The 19,345-nt window shown below is 40.0% G+C and overlaps 1 protein-coding gene across 2 annotated transcripts in view; it reads left to right on the plus strand.

The window, feature by feature from the left end:
* Nucleotides 1-19,345, plus strand: part of LOC109405405 (uncharacterized) — a 98,523-nt gene that overhangs the window by 54,876 nt on the left and 24,302 nt on the right. Inside the window, exons 3-6 of one of the 2 annotated variants that reach the window (XM_062847108.1) lie at nt 7,294-7,636; nt 12,659-12,782; nt 12,870-12,984; nt 13,053-13,192. In XM_062847108.1, the coding sequence (XP_062703092.1) occupies nt 7,294-7,636; nt 12,659-12,782; nt 12,870-12,984; nt 13,053-13,192 (722 nt within the window). The remainder of the gene's footprint in view (nt 1-7,293; nt 7,637-12,658; nt 12,783-12,869; nt 12,985-13,052; nt 13,193-19,345) is intronic. The other variant, XM_062847109.1, reaches the window with a different exon arrangement.

The raw sequence follows: 19,345 nt of genomic DNA on the forward strand, positions 1-19,345 counted from the left end.
ACATGGGATCTCCTAAAATACCCTTGAGTCCCTCTGGAACTCTCTTTAGACTCATGAATCAGCTCAGAGTCCTCCTGGTACCTATCTGAGACCCTCTGAAAAGCCCCTGAGACCCCCTGGAGCGTCTTAGAGACCTAGAGTCCTCTGAAACCCCCTGAATCTCATCTCATCATTCTTCCTAATATTCCTTCAACATTCTAATTCAGGGTTTTCTCCAGAAAATCCATCAGTAATTCATTCGGAAAATTCTTCAGGGATTACCATAGGAGATCCTTCAGAAATTAGTTTAGAGGAGTTCCTTCAGAGATTCTTTCTGAAGTTCCTTCAGGAATTCCTCTAGAATTCCAATAAAGTATTTATTTTAGCCCTCCTTTAGGGATCCCTCAAGGAGTTTTTTCAGGGATCTCCACAGGAGTTCTATTAAGGCATCAAATTGTTGCTTGAGCAAGGATCCTTCCTGAAATTCGGGTTGATTGATTTATCTTTATTTGAGAGACTTTAAGCCCTTGGCTGGTTCGTGGGTGAAATTCGGGGATTCATCTGGGAATTCCTTTGAGTAGCTTCATGGAGATGTTTTAGAGATTCTTTCAGGTTTTTTTTTAGAAATTTCCTTCAGGTATTTCTACAGAACTTCCTCCAAGGATTAATACAGGACTTCTTTCAGAGATCTCCCTAGTAGCTCCAGGAGGATTCAGAGATGTCTCCTTCCAGTTGTTTCATCAGGTATTCCTATAAAAATTCCTTTATAGGTTCTTTCAAGAAGGCACAGGGATGCCTCCAGGAAATCCCACCAGGAATTCCCCCAGAAGTTCATTCAGGTATTCCTACAGGATGTCCTTTAGAGATTAGTCTTGGAGTTCCTTCAGAGATTTCCTTTGTAATTCTATCAAAAATTCGAGTAATGCAGGGATTAGTCAGAGTTTTCTCCAGGAGATTCAGGAATTCGTGCAGATGTTTCTTCAGAGATTCCTCCTGGAATTTCATCAGAAATTCCTCCAGAAGTTCTTCGGAAGTTCCTTCAGCGATCTCTCCAGGAGTTCTTTCAGTGGTTCAAGAGGAGGATCCAAGGTAACCTACAGGAGAATTCAGGAATTCCCCAGCAGTTTCTTTAGGGATCCCCACAGAAGTTCATTCAGGGATTAGTATAGGAGTTCGTACTAAGCAACCTCCAGAAGTTCCTAAAGGGATTGTTCCAGGAGTTTCTCCAGGGATCGCTCCTGGAATTATCTCGGCGATTTTTCCAGGAGCATTCATGAATGCCTCCAGGAGTAACATACGAGATTCCTCCAGAAGATCCTTCAGGAACTCCTACAGGAGTATCTTCAAGAATTTCTTTAGGACTATAATCAGGCATATCTGCTGGAATTTTTCATGGAATTCCTAAAATAATTCCTCCAGGATTTCTTTCAGGGAAATTTTTTTTCCGGATTTTTTCCGGAGATTCCTCCTGGAAATCATTGGGGAATTCCTTCTGAAATTCCATCGTGGATTCCGCTGAGGTATGCCTCGAAGAATTGCTTCAGATATTCCTCCTGGAAATCCTTCAGGGTTTCTTCCAGGAATTTGATAAAATATAGCAATAAGTTAAAACTCATAAACAAAAAGAAATTTCACCTGGAATTCTTTCGGGACTTTTCCTGACATTCCTCCCTTCAGGGATTCCTGAAATTTCTTTGGGAATACCTCCTTGAATCCCTTTAAGGATTCCTGCTGGAATTCCTTTTGGAATTCTTTTGGGTATTTATTCTGTAATTCCTTCGCGGATTCTTTCTGGATTTCCTTCAGCAGTCCCCCTGGACTTTATTCGGGGATTCCTACTAGAATTCATTTGAGGATTCCAGTTAGGGATGTCCAGGGGAAGTTTCTGCATGGATTCAGAGATTCGGGAACCACCAGGGATTCTTGCAGAAGGTCCTTCAGGGTTTTAAACAGTAGTTCCTATAGGGATTCCTCCACGAGTGCTTTTAGAGATTCCTTTAAGAGTTTCTTCAAGGTTCGTACTGGAATTCCTTCAATGATTTCTCCTTGATTTATTTTCGGGATTCCTAAGTCTGAATAGTGCGACCTTAATATCAAATTTAATAGTCTCTCTAATAAAAAAAAGCAAAAGTTATAACACTCGACAATCACGCCGAGGACCTGGGATCGAATCCCACTCCCGAGAAACTCGCCAAATATGAGTTCTTCCTCCGGAAGGGAAGTTAAGCGTGTGTTCCGAGATGAACTAGCCTAGGGCAAAAAATCTCGTTAATACAGATAAAAAAAGTTATATCAAAATTGATACTTTACTGGTCTTCAATGTCAATGGAGTTATGTGGCATGCATTAGACTAAGGATACAGATAATGTCACAACAGGTCCATAACTGGTCACAGTGACGAATCTTAACAGGAAAAAAAATGGAAGATCAAATGTAATAGATTATGTCATCGGTGGTCATGAAAAAGTTCTTTACAACTAACTTCATTACTTTCCCAATGTTGATTTCATGGTCAGATTTCTGTCACGCCGTTTCATGCGTGACTCCCATAACGCCGCCACAGCCTGCCAAAAATAGCCCTTTCGCCGTCGCCGATCAAAATATAGTCGGCGCACAGGTTTATCTGAGACCCAGTTTCGGAGACCCCCGGGAGCCCTCTGAGACTCCCTAAAACGTTCTTGGAACCTCCTGAATCTTATCTAAGACCTCTTGGTACCCTGAAATCTCATAGAGTCTCCTAAAATGCACCTGAGGAGTTCTGGTACTCCTTCAACATTCTCTGGAGCCCTCTGTAAACCACCTGAAATGCCCTTGAGACCCCCTACAATGTCCCTGAGACCCTCTAAAAGCCCCTGAGACTCCTGGAACCCCCTGATTAGCCATGGGTCTACAAATTAAGTACTCTATAGATTCAGGAGGATATTGTCGAGTTCCAGAAAGATTGCCAGGGTTTCAGTGGCGTTTTATGGGGTTTCAGGAAATTTCCAGGAGCGTTTCATGTGGTGTCAACGAGTTTCGAGAGCGTTTCGGGGGGTTTTGCGTTATTTCAGACGTCTTCAGAGGCATTTGTGGGAATTTAAGTAGGGTTTAAGGGTGTTTCGAAACATTTTGAGGGTTTCCCGGGGGACCTTTCTGTTCTTTTTTATTCTTCAACCACTTAACCTAATTTACAGCTCTTTTGTCCACTAGGGCACGGCGTGATCGATTCCAATTGGCAGCTGCACTTACACTTCCTACAGCGCCTAAATGTATTCTATCCCAATTCTACTATAAGGAACTGGTGCCTTTGCGCTGCTGTTACTTTTCTACCCTGTCCATTGTAGAATGATGAGCACGAGGCTGTTGTTCCTTCTCCAGTCTGATAAGGAGTCCATTACGAGTTGCCGTTAGCCGATTCCAAGTTTCCGGGTCAATTAGAGCATATGCTCAGAAGAGGGTCAGGTGTCAGCCGCTCTCGGGGGGAAGAGCAACTGACGGCACGAGAAAGTGCCGGGGCTGGGTTCGAACCCATGACCATCCACTTATGAAGTGAACATGTAACCACTATGCTACGGGCCCCGACCTTTCTGTTCTTTATAACAGCGGTTTCTAAGGATTCGAAAGCATGTCCAGAGATGCAGTTTAAATGGGATTTCAACAGGAGCTTCAGCGCATTTCAAGAAGTTCAAGGTTCTGTGGGACGTTTCTAAGGAGTTTCAGGGACGTTTCGTTCCAATAAGGGGAGAACGTGTCTCTGGAGTTGACCTTCTGGTAGAGGTTGCACGGAAATTCCAGGTAAATTTCAAAGTTTTTATGTGAATGTTCTGAAACCTCCAGACGGAAACCGAAAACCAACTGAAACGCTCCTTTAATCTCCTGAAATCCGTTGAAACGTCCTCGATGAAACTTGAAATACTCTGGAATGCACTTGACACCTCCTAATTCGCTCTTGAATGACTGTAGAACAGCATATCGTAAGACAGAAGGCAGAAGCACAAAAGGTAGAATGAATAAAACCTTGTAATAGAGCAGGTTGCATGGGGGTGTGTTTCATTTATAAGAAGAATCCTTTGTAGGGCAAGGCCATTGCCCATAAATGCTCTTGCAGAACTTATTTGCATTCATCTCATTTTCTTTGCGTAATGTCCTCACTGAAAAATTACTTTGTTTTCTATAATCATATACGCAGTTATTAGTTGAGAGCTTCCTCAAGCATTATCTATTTTGCACCCATTTTGCATGTGTTGTATATCTTGTGGCAGACAAGAATATACTCTATGCCCAAGGAAATCAAGAAAATTTCTATTAAATTTCCGTAACTCATGCGGTTTGCCATCAACGCCAGCACCCCACCAATACTAAAGTACAAAAAGCGAGATTTTTTCCAACGTGTTGTATAAAAGATAGCAGTGCGATCGCTCGAGGTTTAATAAAAGATCCTGGACCGACCGGGAATCGAACCCGCCATCCTCAGTATTACCTTGCTGAATACCACCCAACCCATGTGCTTACCGCAACGATTATATGGGCCGTGATGTACATAAGCAAACTGATTACTTAGAGAGAGCTGATAGTTTCGGAAAAGTTTCATGATTAGCCATGAGCTTACAAATTATAAACACTATAGTTCCAGGGAACCCCACGGAGGGCTCAGAAGGTAATAGTGGCGCTCCAAAAGGAAAGGTTTCAAAAGGTTTTTGAATAGTTTTGTGAGGTTTTGAAACATTGGATATATTTTAAGGTTGCTTTATTAAGGTTCCCAAGCAACACACATGTTATAATAAAGTTACGACAGCGCAAGTTTTGGTTGTATAGAAGTTTATTTTACGTAATCCTAACATTATGTTGAAATAACGTAAAATAAACTTCTATACAACCAAAACATGCGCTGTCGTAACTTTTATATAACATGTGTGTTACTTGGGTTCCTGGAGAATTCTAGCTTAATTTCAGAAATTTTGTGGGTATTTAAAAGGCCCCATGACCAAGGGGAGTACCCAAATCACCCTTTGAAACACTCATCGAATTTCATGAAACAATCTGGAACCCCTGTGAAACTCTTAGAAACCCTCCTGAAACTCTACGTAACCCCATGAAATGCTCAATTTCCAGACACGCTCCGGAAACCCACTGAGATCAGGTAGGTCGGCTTCAGAGACACGTTCTCCTCCAATTAAACTCACTGAGATGCTCCGGAAGCTTTCTGAAACCCCATGAAATTATTTGAAAAGTACAGAAGCCCCCAAAAAAACTATCCAATCACCCTGGAACCCCTTCAAATGATCCAGACATTCCCCCTAAAACCCTGAAACGCTCCTTGAAATGCCACTGCAACCCCCTGAAAGGCAAACAAAACCCCTTGAAATCTCCTGAAACGTATCTAAAACTATATTGAATACCCTGAAACCCTTCTCAAGTCCTCTAAATTGCTCTCGAAGTTTGCCCGAAACCCCTTCAAACACCTTAGATTGCCACTTAAACTAGCTGAAATTTCTTCAAGCTGCTTGAAACGCTCTTACTTTTTAGAGCAGGATTTTTCTCCACTTGTGCCGCAACCTCGCTGACCTCGAACACGTTAGTTGTGCTTAATGTCATCGCCGAGGTGACCCCTCTGACCTCAAAGGATCATACTCCCCAGAATGTTTCTAAAACCCATTGAAAAACTTCTCAAACCCTTTAGAACGCCCCAGGACGCTCCAGAAACTCCTTGAAACGCTCCTGAAATCCCACGAAACGCTCCTAAAATTCCCCTGAAAGTATTTAAAACGTTCCAGGAGCCCTGTGAAACCCCCTCAAACCACCTGTGATGATTTCCCAAACGTTTCTCAAACCCCTTGAAACTCTTCTTGAACCCTCTAGAACACCCCTGAAACTCCTTCAGTCACTCGCGAAACCCTCTCAAATGTCTCGAAACGATCATGATCAGTTGAAACATCCTGAATCGTACCTGAAAACCCTAGAAAAAGCTTCCCATTGCGATGAAGCTGGCAACACTGAAACAATTTGCAGGCTGAATTAATGAATAGTACATTAGTCTCAAAGTAGAATAGAATGTTAAAAGATGTGTCTAAGGAACACTGCTGTAAAGAAAGTACCTTTTCTCTTGAAGCCGGAGAATTGAGCCCCCAACATCCCCTGAAGTTACACTGAAATATCCCACAATCTCCTTTAGAAGTACCGTTTTGAACGCCTCCTGATTCCCATAATATTATCCTGAAAACATATTTTAACGCTCCTGAAACCCCTCGTACTGGCACCTACTGATACGTCAATGACTGCCCTCAGAATCCACTTTCAATGCCCTAGAAGAACTCTCCCAGACCACCCTACCCTGGAACAGTTCCGGAAATGCACCTGTAACAATCTTGTGTAGAGCCAATTATAGTTCTGTTAGCAGAGCTCGGAACAAGATTCTCAATTATAAATGCTTTCGGTTTCAGAAATATTGCAGGTGGTTTCAGATGTGTTCAAAGCGTAAAAAGGTAAAAGAGTTTAAGGGTTCCGGGTCATTTGGACGAATACCATTTGGCCGAATGCCGTTTGGCCGAAAATGAATTATGAACTCAAGTGATAATGTCTCTGTTTACAACATCAGTATAGCTGGACAGATCAGCCTATGTTTCAAAGACGGATAAATCGCTGAAAAAATAATGCCAGTTTCAGCGCCAAATAATCTCTAAATGGTTAAACTAGAAAGACTAGATTATGATTAAAAGATGGAAATATTACTAATGATTATATTGGCAGCTAGCAGGTCAAAAAGTTCTTCTAAATTCCTAAATTCTAAATTCCTTTGATTTTAATTCAGTCAAACAGCATTCAGCCAAATGACCCATTCGTCCAGATGGCATTCGGCCAAACGGCCAGACACCGAGTTTAAGGGGGAGTGTTGGGGTATCGAGAGGAATGAAAGGTGTTTATGGGAGTTACAGAGCAAAAAATGTGTAAAAGCTGAAAGAGTTTTAGGGAGGCAGTTACGCATGTAGATTCGTTGACCTTTATTCATGGGGGTTCTTGAAGGCCCTTGTACAGTTATTGAACTTATCACATGATGGAACATAGTAGCAAGAAACAGTATTAGCATAAATTTTGTGAATATTTCAAAAAAACACTAGTTGCATTTGTGGATATGATGACTGATGGTGACTTTTGTTGACCCTTGAAACGCCATTGAATATTGAATAAGCTATAGCTTGCTATAGTTTTGCTTGTAGATAGACTGAATTCATTGATATGAAAACTTTGCCAACGAGATCCAACACTTTTAAATTAATTTTTGCTGTTAAAAATTCCTATTACACCTATTGACTTTTCTTACTGTTTCCTTCTTTCCAGAGAAGAAGTCCAGAAAGTCCTCGACACCGCAGACCGGATGGAAACGTTCGGCATTGGCATTCTGATCGTCGTGCTCATCGTGTCACCCATCATAATCATCCTGGTGCGAAATGCCGTTGCCACCATTCAGATGTACGCCGTCAACCTGGCCCAGAAGGCCAAAGAGCTGAAGCGGGAAAAACGCAAATCCGACTCGCTCCTGTTCCAGATGCTCCCGCCCACGGTGGCCACCCAGCTAAAGCAGGCACAAACCGTCCCGGCGGAATACTACTCGGCCGTTACCATCTTCTTCAGTGACATTGTGGGATTCACCGAGATTGCGGCGGAATGTACGCCCCTGGAGGTATGTGATGTGCAGTGCATGCACGTGCGTGAGTTGAATTCGATGGTGGTCGGTAGTGGTTCTAGGCAGAATGGTTTTTGAGGACTTTCGGTATTTTTTTTATTATTGAAAACTTTAACAAATAAGAAATTATTAAAATAAATAACCAGAGATGTTTGCTAGAATCGTAAAACGATCCCAAATCTTACTTTTGGTTTCCAAAGATTACCTTTCAGGAATTTCGAAGAATTCCCTTCAGGAAATCCGAAGCATTTCTTTCAGGAATTCCGGAGAATTTCTATCAGGACTTCCGAGGAATTCCTTTCAAGAACTCCACAGGTTTCCTTTCAGGATTTCCAAAGAATTTGTTTCAGGAATTCCAAAGAATTTCTTTCAGGAATTTCAAAGAATTCGTTTCAGGAATTCCGGAGAATTTTTTTCAGGAAATCCGAAGAATTCCTTTCACGAAATCCGGAGAATTCCTTTCAGGAATTCTGGAGAATTCCTTTCAGGAATTCCGGAGAATTCCTTTCAGGAATTCCGGAGAATTCCTTTCAGGAATTCCGGAGAATTCCTTTCAGGAATTCCGGAGAATTCCTTTCAGGAATTCCGGAGAATTCCTTTCAGGAATTCCGGAGAATTCCTTTCAGGAATTCCGGAGAATTCCTTTCAGGAATTCCGGAGAATTCCTTTCAGGAATTCCGGAGAATTCCTTTCAGGAATTCCGGAGAATTCCTTTCAGGAATTCCGGAGAATTCCTTTCAGGAATTCCGGAGAATTCCTTTCAGGAATTCCGGAGAATTACTTTCAGGAATTCCGGAGAATTCCTTTCAGGAATTCCGGAGAATTCCTTTCAGGAATTCCGGAGAATTCCTTTCAGGAATTCCGGAGAATTCCTTTCAGGAATTCCGGAGAATTCCTTTCAGGAATTCCGGAGAATTCCTTTCAGGAATTCCGGAGAATTCCTTTCAGGAATTCCGGAGAATTCCTTTCAGGAATTCCGGAGAATTCCTTTCAGGAATTCCGGAGAATTCCTTTCAGGAATTCCGGAGAATTCCTTTCAGGAATTCCGGAGAATTCCTTTTAGGAATTCCGAAGAATTCCTTTCAGGAATTCCGAAGAATTCCTTTCAGGAATTCCGAAGAATTCCTTTCAGGAATTCCGAAGAATTCCTTTCAGGAATTCCTAAGAATTCCTTTCTCAGGAATTCCGAAGAATTCCTTTCATGAATTTTAAAGAATTCGTTTCAGAAATTCCGAAGAATTCCTTTCAGGAATTCCGAAGAATTCAATTCCGAAGAGTTGCTTTCAGGAATTCCGAAGAGTTGCTTGCAGGAATTCCAATTTTTCCTTTCAGGAATTCCGAAGGATTCTTTTCAGAAATTTCGAAGAATTCCTTTCAGGAATTCCGAAGAATTTCTTTCAGGAATTCCGAAGAATTCCTTTCAGGAATTCCGAAGAATTCCTTTCAGGAATTTCGAAGATTTCCTTTCAGGAATTCCAAAGAATTCCATTCAGGAATTCCAGAGATTTTTTTTCAGGATTTCCAAAGAATTCGTTTGAGGAATTTTGAAGATTTTTTATCAGGAATTTCGAAGATATTTTTTTTTCAGGAATTCCGAAGAATTCCTTTCAGGAATTCCGAATTATTTTTTTTTCAGAAATTCCGAAGAATTCCTCTCAGGACTTCCAAAGATTTCGTTTAAGGAATTCCAATGAATTCCTTCCAGGAATTACGAACAATTCCTTTCTGGAATTCCAAAGAATTCCTTTCATGAATTTTAAAGAATTCGTTTTAGAAATTCCGAAGAATTCCTTTCAGGAATTCCGAAGAATTCAATTCCGATGAGTTGCTTTCAGGAATTCCGAAGAGTTGCTTGCAGGTATTCCAATTTTTCCTTTCAGGAATTCCGAAGGATTCTTTTCAGAAATTTCGAAGAATTCCTTTCAGGAATTCCGAAGAATTCCTTTCAGGAATTCCGAAGAATTCCTTTCAGGAATTCCGAAGAATTCCTTTCAGGAATTCCGAAGAATTCCTTTCAGGAATTCCGAAGAATTCCTTTCAGGAATTCCGAAGAATTCCTTTCAGGAATTTCGAAGATTTCCTTTCAGGAATTCCAAAGAATTCCATTCAGGAATTCCAGAGATTTTTTTTCAGGATTTCCAAAGAATTCGTTTGAGGAATTTTGAAGATTTTTTATCAGGAATTTCGAAGATATTTTTTTTTCAGGAATTCCGAAGAATTCCTTTCAGGAATTCCGAATTATTTTTTTTCAGAAATTCCGAAGAACTCCTCTCAGGACTTCCAAAGATTTCGTTTAAGGAATTCCAATGAATTCCTTCCAGGAATTACGAACAATTCCTTTCTGGAATTCCAAAGAATTCCTTTCATGAATTTTATAGAATTCGTTTCAGAAATTCCGAAGAATTCCTTTCAGGAATTCCGAAGAATTCAATTCCGAAGAGTTGCTTTCAGGAATTCCGAAGAGTTGCTTGCAGGATTTCCGATTTTTCCTTTCAGGAATTCCGAAGGATTCTTCTCAGAAATTTCGAAGAATTCCTTTCAGGAATTCCGAAGAATTCCTTTCAGGAATTCCGAAGAATTTCTTTCAGGAATTCCGAAGAATTCCTTTCAGGAATTCCGAAATTCCGAAGAATTCCTTTCAGGAATTCCGAAGAATTCCTTTCAGGAATGCCGAAGAATTCCTTTCAGGAATTCCGAAGAATTCCTTTCAGGAATTCCGAAGAATTCCTTTCAGGAATTCCGAAGAATTCCTTTCAGGAATTCCGAAGAATTCCTTTCAGGAATTCCGAAGAATTCCTTTCAGGAATTCCGAAGAATTCCTTTCAGGAATTCCGAAGAATTCCTTTCAGGAATTCCGAAGAATTCCTTTCAGGAATTCCGAAGAATTCCTTTCAGGAATTCCGAAGAATTCCTTTCAGGAATTCCGAAGAATTCCTTTCAGGAATTCCGAAGAATTCCTTTCAGGAATTCCGAAGAATTCCTTTCAGGAATTCCGAAGAATTCCTTTCAGGAATTCCGAAGAATTCCTTTCAGGAATTCCGAAGAATTCCTTTCAGGAATTCCGAAGAATTCCTTTCAGGAATGCCGAAGAATTCCTTTCAGGAATTCCGAAGAATTCCTTTCAGGAATTCCGAAGAATTCCTTTCAGGAATTCCGAAGAATTCCTTTCAGGAATTCCGAAGAATTCCTTTCAGGAATTCCGAAGAATTCCTTTCAGGAATTCCGAAGAATTCCTTTCAGGAATTCCGAAGAATTCCTTTCAGGAATTCCGAAGAATTCCTTTCAGGAATTCCGAAGAATTCCTTTCAGGAATTCCGAAGAATTCCTTTCAGGAATTCCGAAGAACTCCTTTCAGGAATTCCGAAGAATTCCTTTCAGGAATTCCGAAGAATTCCTTTCAGGAATTCCGAAGAATTCCTTTCAGGAATTCCGATGATTTCCTTTCAGGAATTCCGATGAATTTCTTTCAGGAATGCCGAAGAACTCCTTTCAGGAATCCTGAAGAATATCTTTCAGGAATTCCAAAGAATTCCTTTCAGGAATTTCGAAGATTTCCTTTCAGGAATCTCGAAGATTTCCTTACAGGAATTCCAAAGAATTTTTGGAGAGACGAACCAGCCAAGGGCTGAAAGTCTCTTTAATAAAGACAAATCAATCAACCAAAGAATTCCATTCAGGAATTCCAGAGATTTTTTTTCAGGATTGTCGAAGAATTCGTTTTAGGAATTTCGAAGATTTTTTATCAGGAATTTCGAAGATATTATTTTTTTCAAGAATTCCGAAGAATTCCTTTCAGGAATTCCGAAGAATTCCTTTCAGGAATTCCGAAGAATTCCTGTCAGGAATTCCGAAGAATTCCTTTCAGGAATTCTGAAGAATTCCTGTCAGGAATTCTGAAGAATTCCTGTCAGGAATTCCGAAGAATTCCTTTCAGGAATTCCGATGATTTCCTTTCAGGAATTCCGATGAATTTCTTTCAGGAATGCCGAAGAACTCCTTTCAGGAATCCTGAAGAATTTCTTTCAGGAATTCCAAAGAATTCCTTTCAGGAATTTCGAAGATTTCCTTTCAGGAATCTCGAAGATTTCCTTACAGGAATTCCAAAGAATTTTTGGAGAGACGAACCAGCCAAGGGCTGAAAGTCTCTTTAATAAAGACAAATCAATCAACCAAAGAATTCCATTCAGGAATTCCAGAGATTTTTTTTCAGGATTGTCGAAGAATTCGTTTTAGGAATTTCGAAGATTTTTTATCAGGAATTTCGAAGATATTATTTTTTTCAAGAATTCCGAAGAATTCCTTTCAGGAATTCCGAAGAATTCCTTCCAGGAATTCCGAAGAATTCCTTTCAGGAATTCCGAAGGTTTCCTTTCAGGAATTTCGAAGAATTCCTATCTGGAATTCAGGAGAATTCCTCCCAGGAATTCTGAAGAATTCCTTCCAGGAGCTCCGAAGAATTCCTTCCAGGAATTCCGAAGATTTTTTTCAGGAATTCTAAAGATTTTTTTTCAGGAATTCCGAAGAATTCCTTCAGGATTTTCAAAGAATTCGTTTCAGGAATTCCGAAGAATTCCTTTCAGGAATTCCGTAGATTTTTTTCAGGAATTTCGAAGAATTCCTTTCAGGAATTCCAAAGTATATATTTTAGGAAATCCAAAGAATTCCTTTCTGGAATTTTGCAAAGTTTTTATCAGGAATTTTAGAACATTACTTTCTGGAACTTTGGAGATTACCTCTCATAGGATTCCAATCAGAAATGTCTAAGAATTTCGAAGAACTCCAGACTTTTTTCCATGGGAATTTTTAAAAGTTTGAATTTTAAATTTTGGCTGAACTAGGCATCGAGAATTCATGAATTGAAAGTTTTTCTTCGAAGATCCACTCTAGAACCACCATTGCTTTTACACGATGCATCTCAAACGTGAGTTCCATCGTCAATCACTAGACACGTTCATTAATATTTACCCACGTACATACACCTGTTGCTTCTTTCCAATTCTTTCCAAACCCTCCTTCCAGGTGGTATCGTTCCTGAACGCCATTTATCGGATGTTTGACGAGCGCATCGAGTGCTACGACGTGTACAAGATCGAAACCATCGGGGACTCGTACATGGTGGCGTCGGGTCTTCCAGTCAAGAACGGTCGGTGATGATTTATTTCCTGCCCGCGCTCCCCAGCTTTGATCTGGTGGCGCATTTTTTGCCCATACTAATCACACCAATTAACAGGGCTGCCCTGCGTTTGCGGGCTTTTCCACGTTACAGGTAACAAGCACGTGTCGGAGATTGCCACCATGGCGCTGGACCTGCTGAACGCGTCCGGATGCTTTAGCATTCCGCACAAGTAGGTGGACGGGCGGTGAGGGTCGGATGGTGGTCTCGGATGACCAACTCTCTGATTACCCTTTTTAGGTCTGACGAGCCGGTGGAGATACGAGTGGGCATCCATACGGGACCGGTGGTGGCAGGGATCGTTGGTACTAAAATGCCCAGGTACTGCCTGTTTGGAGACACGGTGAACACCGCATCCAGGATGGAATCAACGGGAGAAGGTAAAGTCATCAACTGCGGAAAATGTCATAATGTAATAGTTATTGGTTGTGTTGTTGTTTGGATTCTCGTCTAGAAGCGATCCTTTTGTACCCCCATCTACAAATACAACTTTGGCGACTTAATTAACCCGTAAACACCCAGGACGATCTACTTTTGGTAGAAATGCAATATCTTCTTTGTTTTAAAACATTTTACCCCGGATTTTTTTTTATAGTCAAGGGGAATAGTTGTGCTAAGAAGTGCATGGTACCTCCCCCCTTTGCACCCTCCCCCCTTTTGCGAAGAGCCGAAAATACGCGGCTTTTTTTTGTATTTTTTATAAATTCTGCATGTTTTTGCTCAAATTTCATCGTTCAATAGTTTTCACTGATCCTAGACATGCTATGTATTACTACCCATCATAGTCTGTTGAAGTTTTGATCCCAGAGCTATTCTAAGGCCTCCAAAATACTCCGAAGTTTGTGACACAAAGCTAACATTCTCAATCAAATTTTATGCACGATAAATGATCACAGAACATGGTCTACGGTACTCAAAAAGCCTCAAAACACCCCTAGAAAATTTGCGGTACATGACTTGGGTGATCTAGGTCATCCAAACTACTCTGGAATTTATTTTCTTAAGATCTATATGCATCTACCATCGTTTGTGTTCACTCTGTTCAAGAAATTTAGTCATGTTGATGTCTATTAGATCTCACTATGCTATGAGCAACTTTATATTGTGGTAGTTGGTCATTCCGTGAAATACAAATGGCCTCCAATACTCTTTGAAGTTTGGGTTACGATATCTACATACTGTATCATGCTTTAGTTGTGAAAAATGTTCGTGGAATGTAGTCTATACTGATGATGGAACCTCAGTGCATATCTATAATGCTTTTGGAACACTCATGGGATATTCCAGGCTTTCCAAACTATTCTGGAGTTAGGAACTTCGAGGACTACAGGGGCTACTCTTGTTTTTCTTTACTCTAACGGCATGATTCTTTCACGATTGTGTCTGTTGCACCTTATTATATTACGAGTATCTCCATTTGTTGCTACTTGGGTGTCTACTGGCATACAAATGGGCCCAATGTATTTTGAAGTATGGGTCGCAATATCTGTAAATCTTAGAATATTTTTATTGTAGCGAATGCTCGCGGAATATAATCTACGCTACTCTTAGAACCTCAGAGTGCAATTCTGGTAACTTAGCAACATTCACTTGGTGATCTAGGTCATCCAAACTGTCCTGAATTAAGACCTTCAAGCTCTACAAGCTCTACTCTTGTATCTCTTTACTTTATCGATGTAATTCTTCACCCCTGTTGTAACTCATAACATGTTGAGTATTTCTTTGTGTTCCTTGTGCATTCACTGACATACAAATGATCTTTATGGTATTTGGAAGTGCCGGAAATTACCCAAGAACTCCTCTAGGCGTTCCTCGGAAATTCCTCCAGGAGTCCATCAGAAGTTCATCGTGATGTTCTCCAAGAATACCTGTACGAGTTTCTAGGGAATGTCTCAGGACTTCCCGTGAAATTCTTCTGGAGATTCCCAGCAGTTTCTCGAAAATTTCATGCTGGAATTCCTCCGAACGTTCCTCAGCAATTCCTCTGAAAACTCCCCGAGGATTCCACAGAAGTCCCCTAGAATTCTTCCAAGAATCCTTCCCTAAGAATTTCACCAGAGAACCCTCTAAGATTTATGCCAATAATCCCTTTAAGAATTTCGCCAGAAATTCTTCAAGGGATTCCTCCAGAGTTTCCTCCAGAAATTCTTCCAGGGAATACTCCAGGAATTTCTCTAGGGTAACTTTCCCGGTTAATTTCTCAAGAAGTTCCTCCAGGAATACCTCCAGGAATTTCTTCTGGAATAACTGATAATTAATCTATGAATTCATCAAGGGATTCCTTTAGAAACTCCTCCACGGTGTCCTACAGAAATACTTCCAGGAGTTCCCCCAGGAATACCTCCAGGAATTCCTCCACAAAATTATCCCAGTATACCTCCAGCAATTCCAGCAGGGCTTCTTCCCGGAATTCCTCACAGGGATTCCTCCTTAAAGTCTTTCAGGAATTCTATCAGTCATTCCTCCAGGAATTCCTCCAGAAATTCTTTCTGGATATACTCCAGGATATATTTTAGAAATAACTACAGCAAATACTCCAGGAGTTCCTTCAAGATTTACTCCAGGAATTTCTCTAGGAGTTACTCTACGAATTCCTTCTGGAATAACTACAGTAAATCATCTAGGAATTGTTCCGGAAAACACCTCAAGAATTCCTTCATGGAATATTCTAGGAATTCCTCCAGGAATAACTGCAGGAATTCCTACACGAATTGCTGTAGGAATTTCTACAGGAATTTCTCCAGAAATCCCTTCAATTCCAGTTCTTGTGGGAAATACTTAACGTGAATTCGGAATTACTTGCATGAATTACTCCATGAATTTTTACAGGAAATACATCATAAAATCCTCCAGGAATTCCTCCAGTAAATAAAAATTGATCATAACTTCAAAATTTCCTCGCAGTTCAAGGAAATTCTTCAGGAATTCCTCTAAGAATTTCCCTGGAAAATTCTTTAAAATTTCCTTCACAAATTACTACATGAATTCTTGCAGAAAGTACTCCAGGTATTCCTCCAGAGAATTCTCCAGACATTTCTTCAAGAAACTTTTGAAGACATTCCAGGAAGTATTCTTGTAGGAATTCTGGGAGGAATTCATGAAAAAAAATCTTCAAGGAATTCCTGGAGAAATCCCTAAAGAGATTCTTGGAGGAATTCTTGAAAGATTTCTTGGAGGTATTGCTGAAGGAATTCATGGAAAGGAATTCTAGAAGAGATTGCTGAAGGAGTTCTTGGTGGATGTCTTGGAGAAATTCCTGGACGAATTCTTGGAGGTATTCCTGTAGGCATTTCAGATGGAATTTCTGAAGGTATTTATTGAAAATCCCTGGAGGAATTTCTGGAGAAATTTATAAAGGAATCCCTGGCAAAATTCCGGGACGGATTCTTGGGAGAATTTCGACACAAATATTGGAGAAAGGTCTTGGAGAAATTCTTATTAGAGTTCCTGTTGGACTTCTTAAAAGAATTTCTGGAAAAATTCCTGGACGGATTCTTGAAGGAATATCTGGAGAAATTCCTGGAAATTTTGGAGAAAGTTTTGAAGGAATTCTTGAAGTATTTCCTTGAGAAATATTGGAGGAATTCCTGGAAGAAGTCTCGGAGCAGTTCTTGGAGAAATCCTTGGAGTTTTTCTCGGTGGAATCCCTGCAGTTGTCCCGGGAGTATTTTCTTGAGGAATTTCTGGAGGTTTCCTGAAGAATCTAGGAGGTATTCATAAAGGAATTTCTGAAGGATTTTTTAAATGATTTTTTGAAGGAATTTCTTGAAAAATCCGTGGAGGAATTTCTGGCGAAATTCTTGAATGGATTATTGGCATAAATCTTAGAGGGTTCTCTGGTGAAGTTCTGAGGGAAGGTCCAGTAGGAGCTTTTGAAATTCTTGGAGGGATTCTTGGAAGAATTCTAGGGGACTTCTGTGGAATCCTCGGGGAATTTTCAGAGGAATTGCTGAGGAACGTTCGGAGGAATTCCAGCATGAAATTTTCGAGAAACTGCTGGGAATCTCCAGAAGAATTTCACGGGAAGTCCAGAGACATTCCCTAGAAACTCGTACAGGTATTTTTGGAAAACATCACGATGAACTTCTTAGGGACTCCTGGAGGAATTTCCGAGGAACGCCTAGAGGAGTTCTTGGGTAATTTCCGGCACTTCCAAATACCATAAAGATCATTTGTATGTCAGTGGATGCACAAGGAACACAAAGAAATACTCAACGTGTTATGAGTTACAACAGAGGTGAAGAATTACATCGATAAAGTAAAGAGATACAAGAGTAGAGCTTGTAGAGCTTGATGGTCTTAATTCCAGAACAGTTTGGATGACCTAGATCACCAAGTGAATGTTGCTAAGTTACCAGAATTACACTCTGAGGCTCTAAGAGTAGCGTAGATTATATTCCGCGAGCATTCGCTACAATAAAAATATTCTAAGATTTACAGATATTGCGACCCATACTTCAAAATACATTGGGCCCATTTGTATGCCAGTAGACACCCAAATAGCAACAAATAGAGATACTCGTAATATAATAAGGTGCAACAGACACAATCGTGAAAGAATCATGCAGTTAGAGTAAAGAAAAACAAGAGCAGAGCCTGTAGGCCTTGAAGTTCCTAACTCCAGAATAGTTTGGAAAGCCTGGAATATCCCATGAGTGTACCAAAAGCATTATAGATGTGCACTGAGGTTCCATCATCAGTATAGACTACATTCCACGAACATTTTTCACAACTAAAGCATGATACAGTATGTAGATATCGTAACCCAAATTTCAAAGTGTATTGGAGGCCATTTGTATTTCACGGAATGTCCAACTACCACAATATAAAGTTGCTCATAGCATAGTGAGGCCTAAAGGACATCAACGTGACTAAATTTGTTGAACAGAGTGAACACAAACGATGGTAGATGCATATAGATCTTAAGAAAATAAATTCCAGAGTAGTTTGGATGACCTAGATCACCCAAGTCATGTACCGCAAATTTTCTAGGGGTGCTTTGAGGCTTTTTGAGTACCGTAGACCATGTTCTGTGATCATTCATCGTGCATAAAATTTGGTTGAGAATGTTAGCTTTGTGTCACAAACTTCGGAGTATTTTGGAGGCCTTAGAATAGCTCTGGGATCAAAACTTCAACAGACTATGATGGGTAGTAATACATTGCATGTCTAGGATCAGTAAAAACTATTGATGATTAGCAAAACGATGAAATTTGAGCAAAAACATGCAGAATTTATAAAAAATACAAAAAAAAGCCACGTATTTTCGGCTCCCCGCAAAAGGGGGGAGGGTGCAAAGGGGGGAGGTACCATGCATTTCTTAGCACAACTATTCCCCTTGACTATAAAAAAAAATCCGGGGTAAAATGTTTTAAAACAAAGAAGATATTGCATTTCTACCAAAAGTAGATCGTCCCGGGTGTTTACGGGTTAATGGCAGTGGCGTAGCTAGAGAGGGGGGGGCTGGGTGGTCAACCCCCCCCCCCCCCAGAATCCACCAGGCCCCACCCAGAATTTTTTCATGACTTCATATATGGAAATTAATAAAAAATATGAGAGTTACTGTCTTAATGACAAACATACGGTTTATCAAACAATTGTCCGTACAGCAATTTTTTGGTCAACATAACTTTTCATTTAAATGTTTTTAACTTTTTTATAGTCAATCAAAAATGCTGAAATTTTGACCAATTACGACCCATATTTAATGCTTCATTGGTATAATTTTGAGCGAGATCGAATAAGTTTTCTGAAAGTTATAGAACTTTTAGTAAAACTTTTGAGATTTTTGAACACATTTTCAAAACATTATATCTCAATATGTACTTGATGAAACTTTTTCAATTTTTTTTGTTATACAGCTTATACCTAAGGCTTAAATATGCAACCTCGTTTTAGGTTTTATATCCACTACAAAAACTATGAAAAATATGTATATGTTCAGAATGTCATTTCGAAATTTACCATATTTTCATCAATAAAAGTGTCAAGTGTTTTCAACTTTTTTAAACTCTCTCAATGTAATATTTTTGTACAGGACCTACTAAACTACATATGAAGAGTAGGTCCTATGCATTTATCGTTCAGTTAATGCACTCTTATTGGTGGAAAACGTTTGGCAGATTATATGTGCAAAATATGGTAAATTTTTAAACATCGTCAGTTACATAAGCACATTTTTCATATTTTTTGTAGTGAATATAAAACCCCAAACATAGCTGCATATTAAAGCCTTAGGTTTAAGATGTAACACCAAAAAAATTGAAAAAAAAAAGTCATCGAGTACATATTGAGATAGGGGAAATTACCTATTCTCGGCCGTTTTGTTCTCTTCGTCTTTGGGGTTTTTTTGAAACCTATTGAACTCAAAGTTGGTCTCAAATCCTTCCCAACTAAGCTGAATTATATGGCCAAGTTTCAGGAAATTTGGCTGACAAAAACACCCCATGACGAAGTGAACAAACCGGCCGATAATACCCATTGTAGCCGGGGCACGTGGCGTAGTTGGTCACACGTTCGCTTCATATGCGGAT

The sequence above is a fragment of the Aedes albopictus genome, chromosome 1, assembly GCF_035046485.1.
Source record: "Aedes albopictus strain Foshan chromosome 1, AalbF5, whole genome shotgun sequence".
NCBI lineage: Eukaryota > Metazoa > Arthropoda > Insecta > Diptera > Culicidae > Aedes > Aedes albopictus.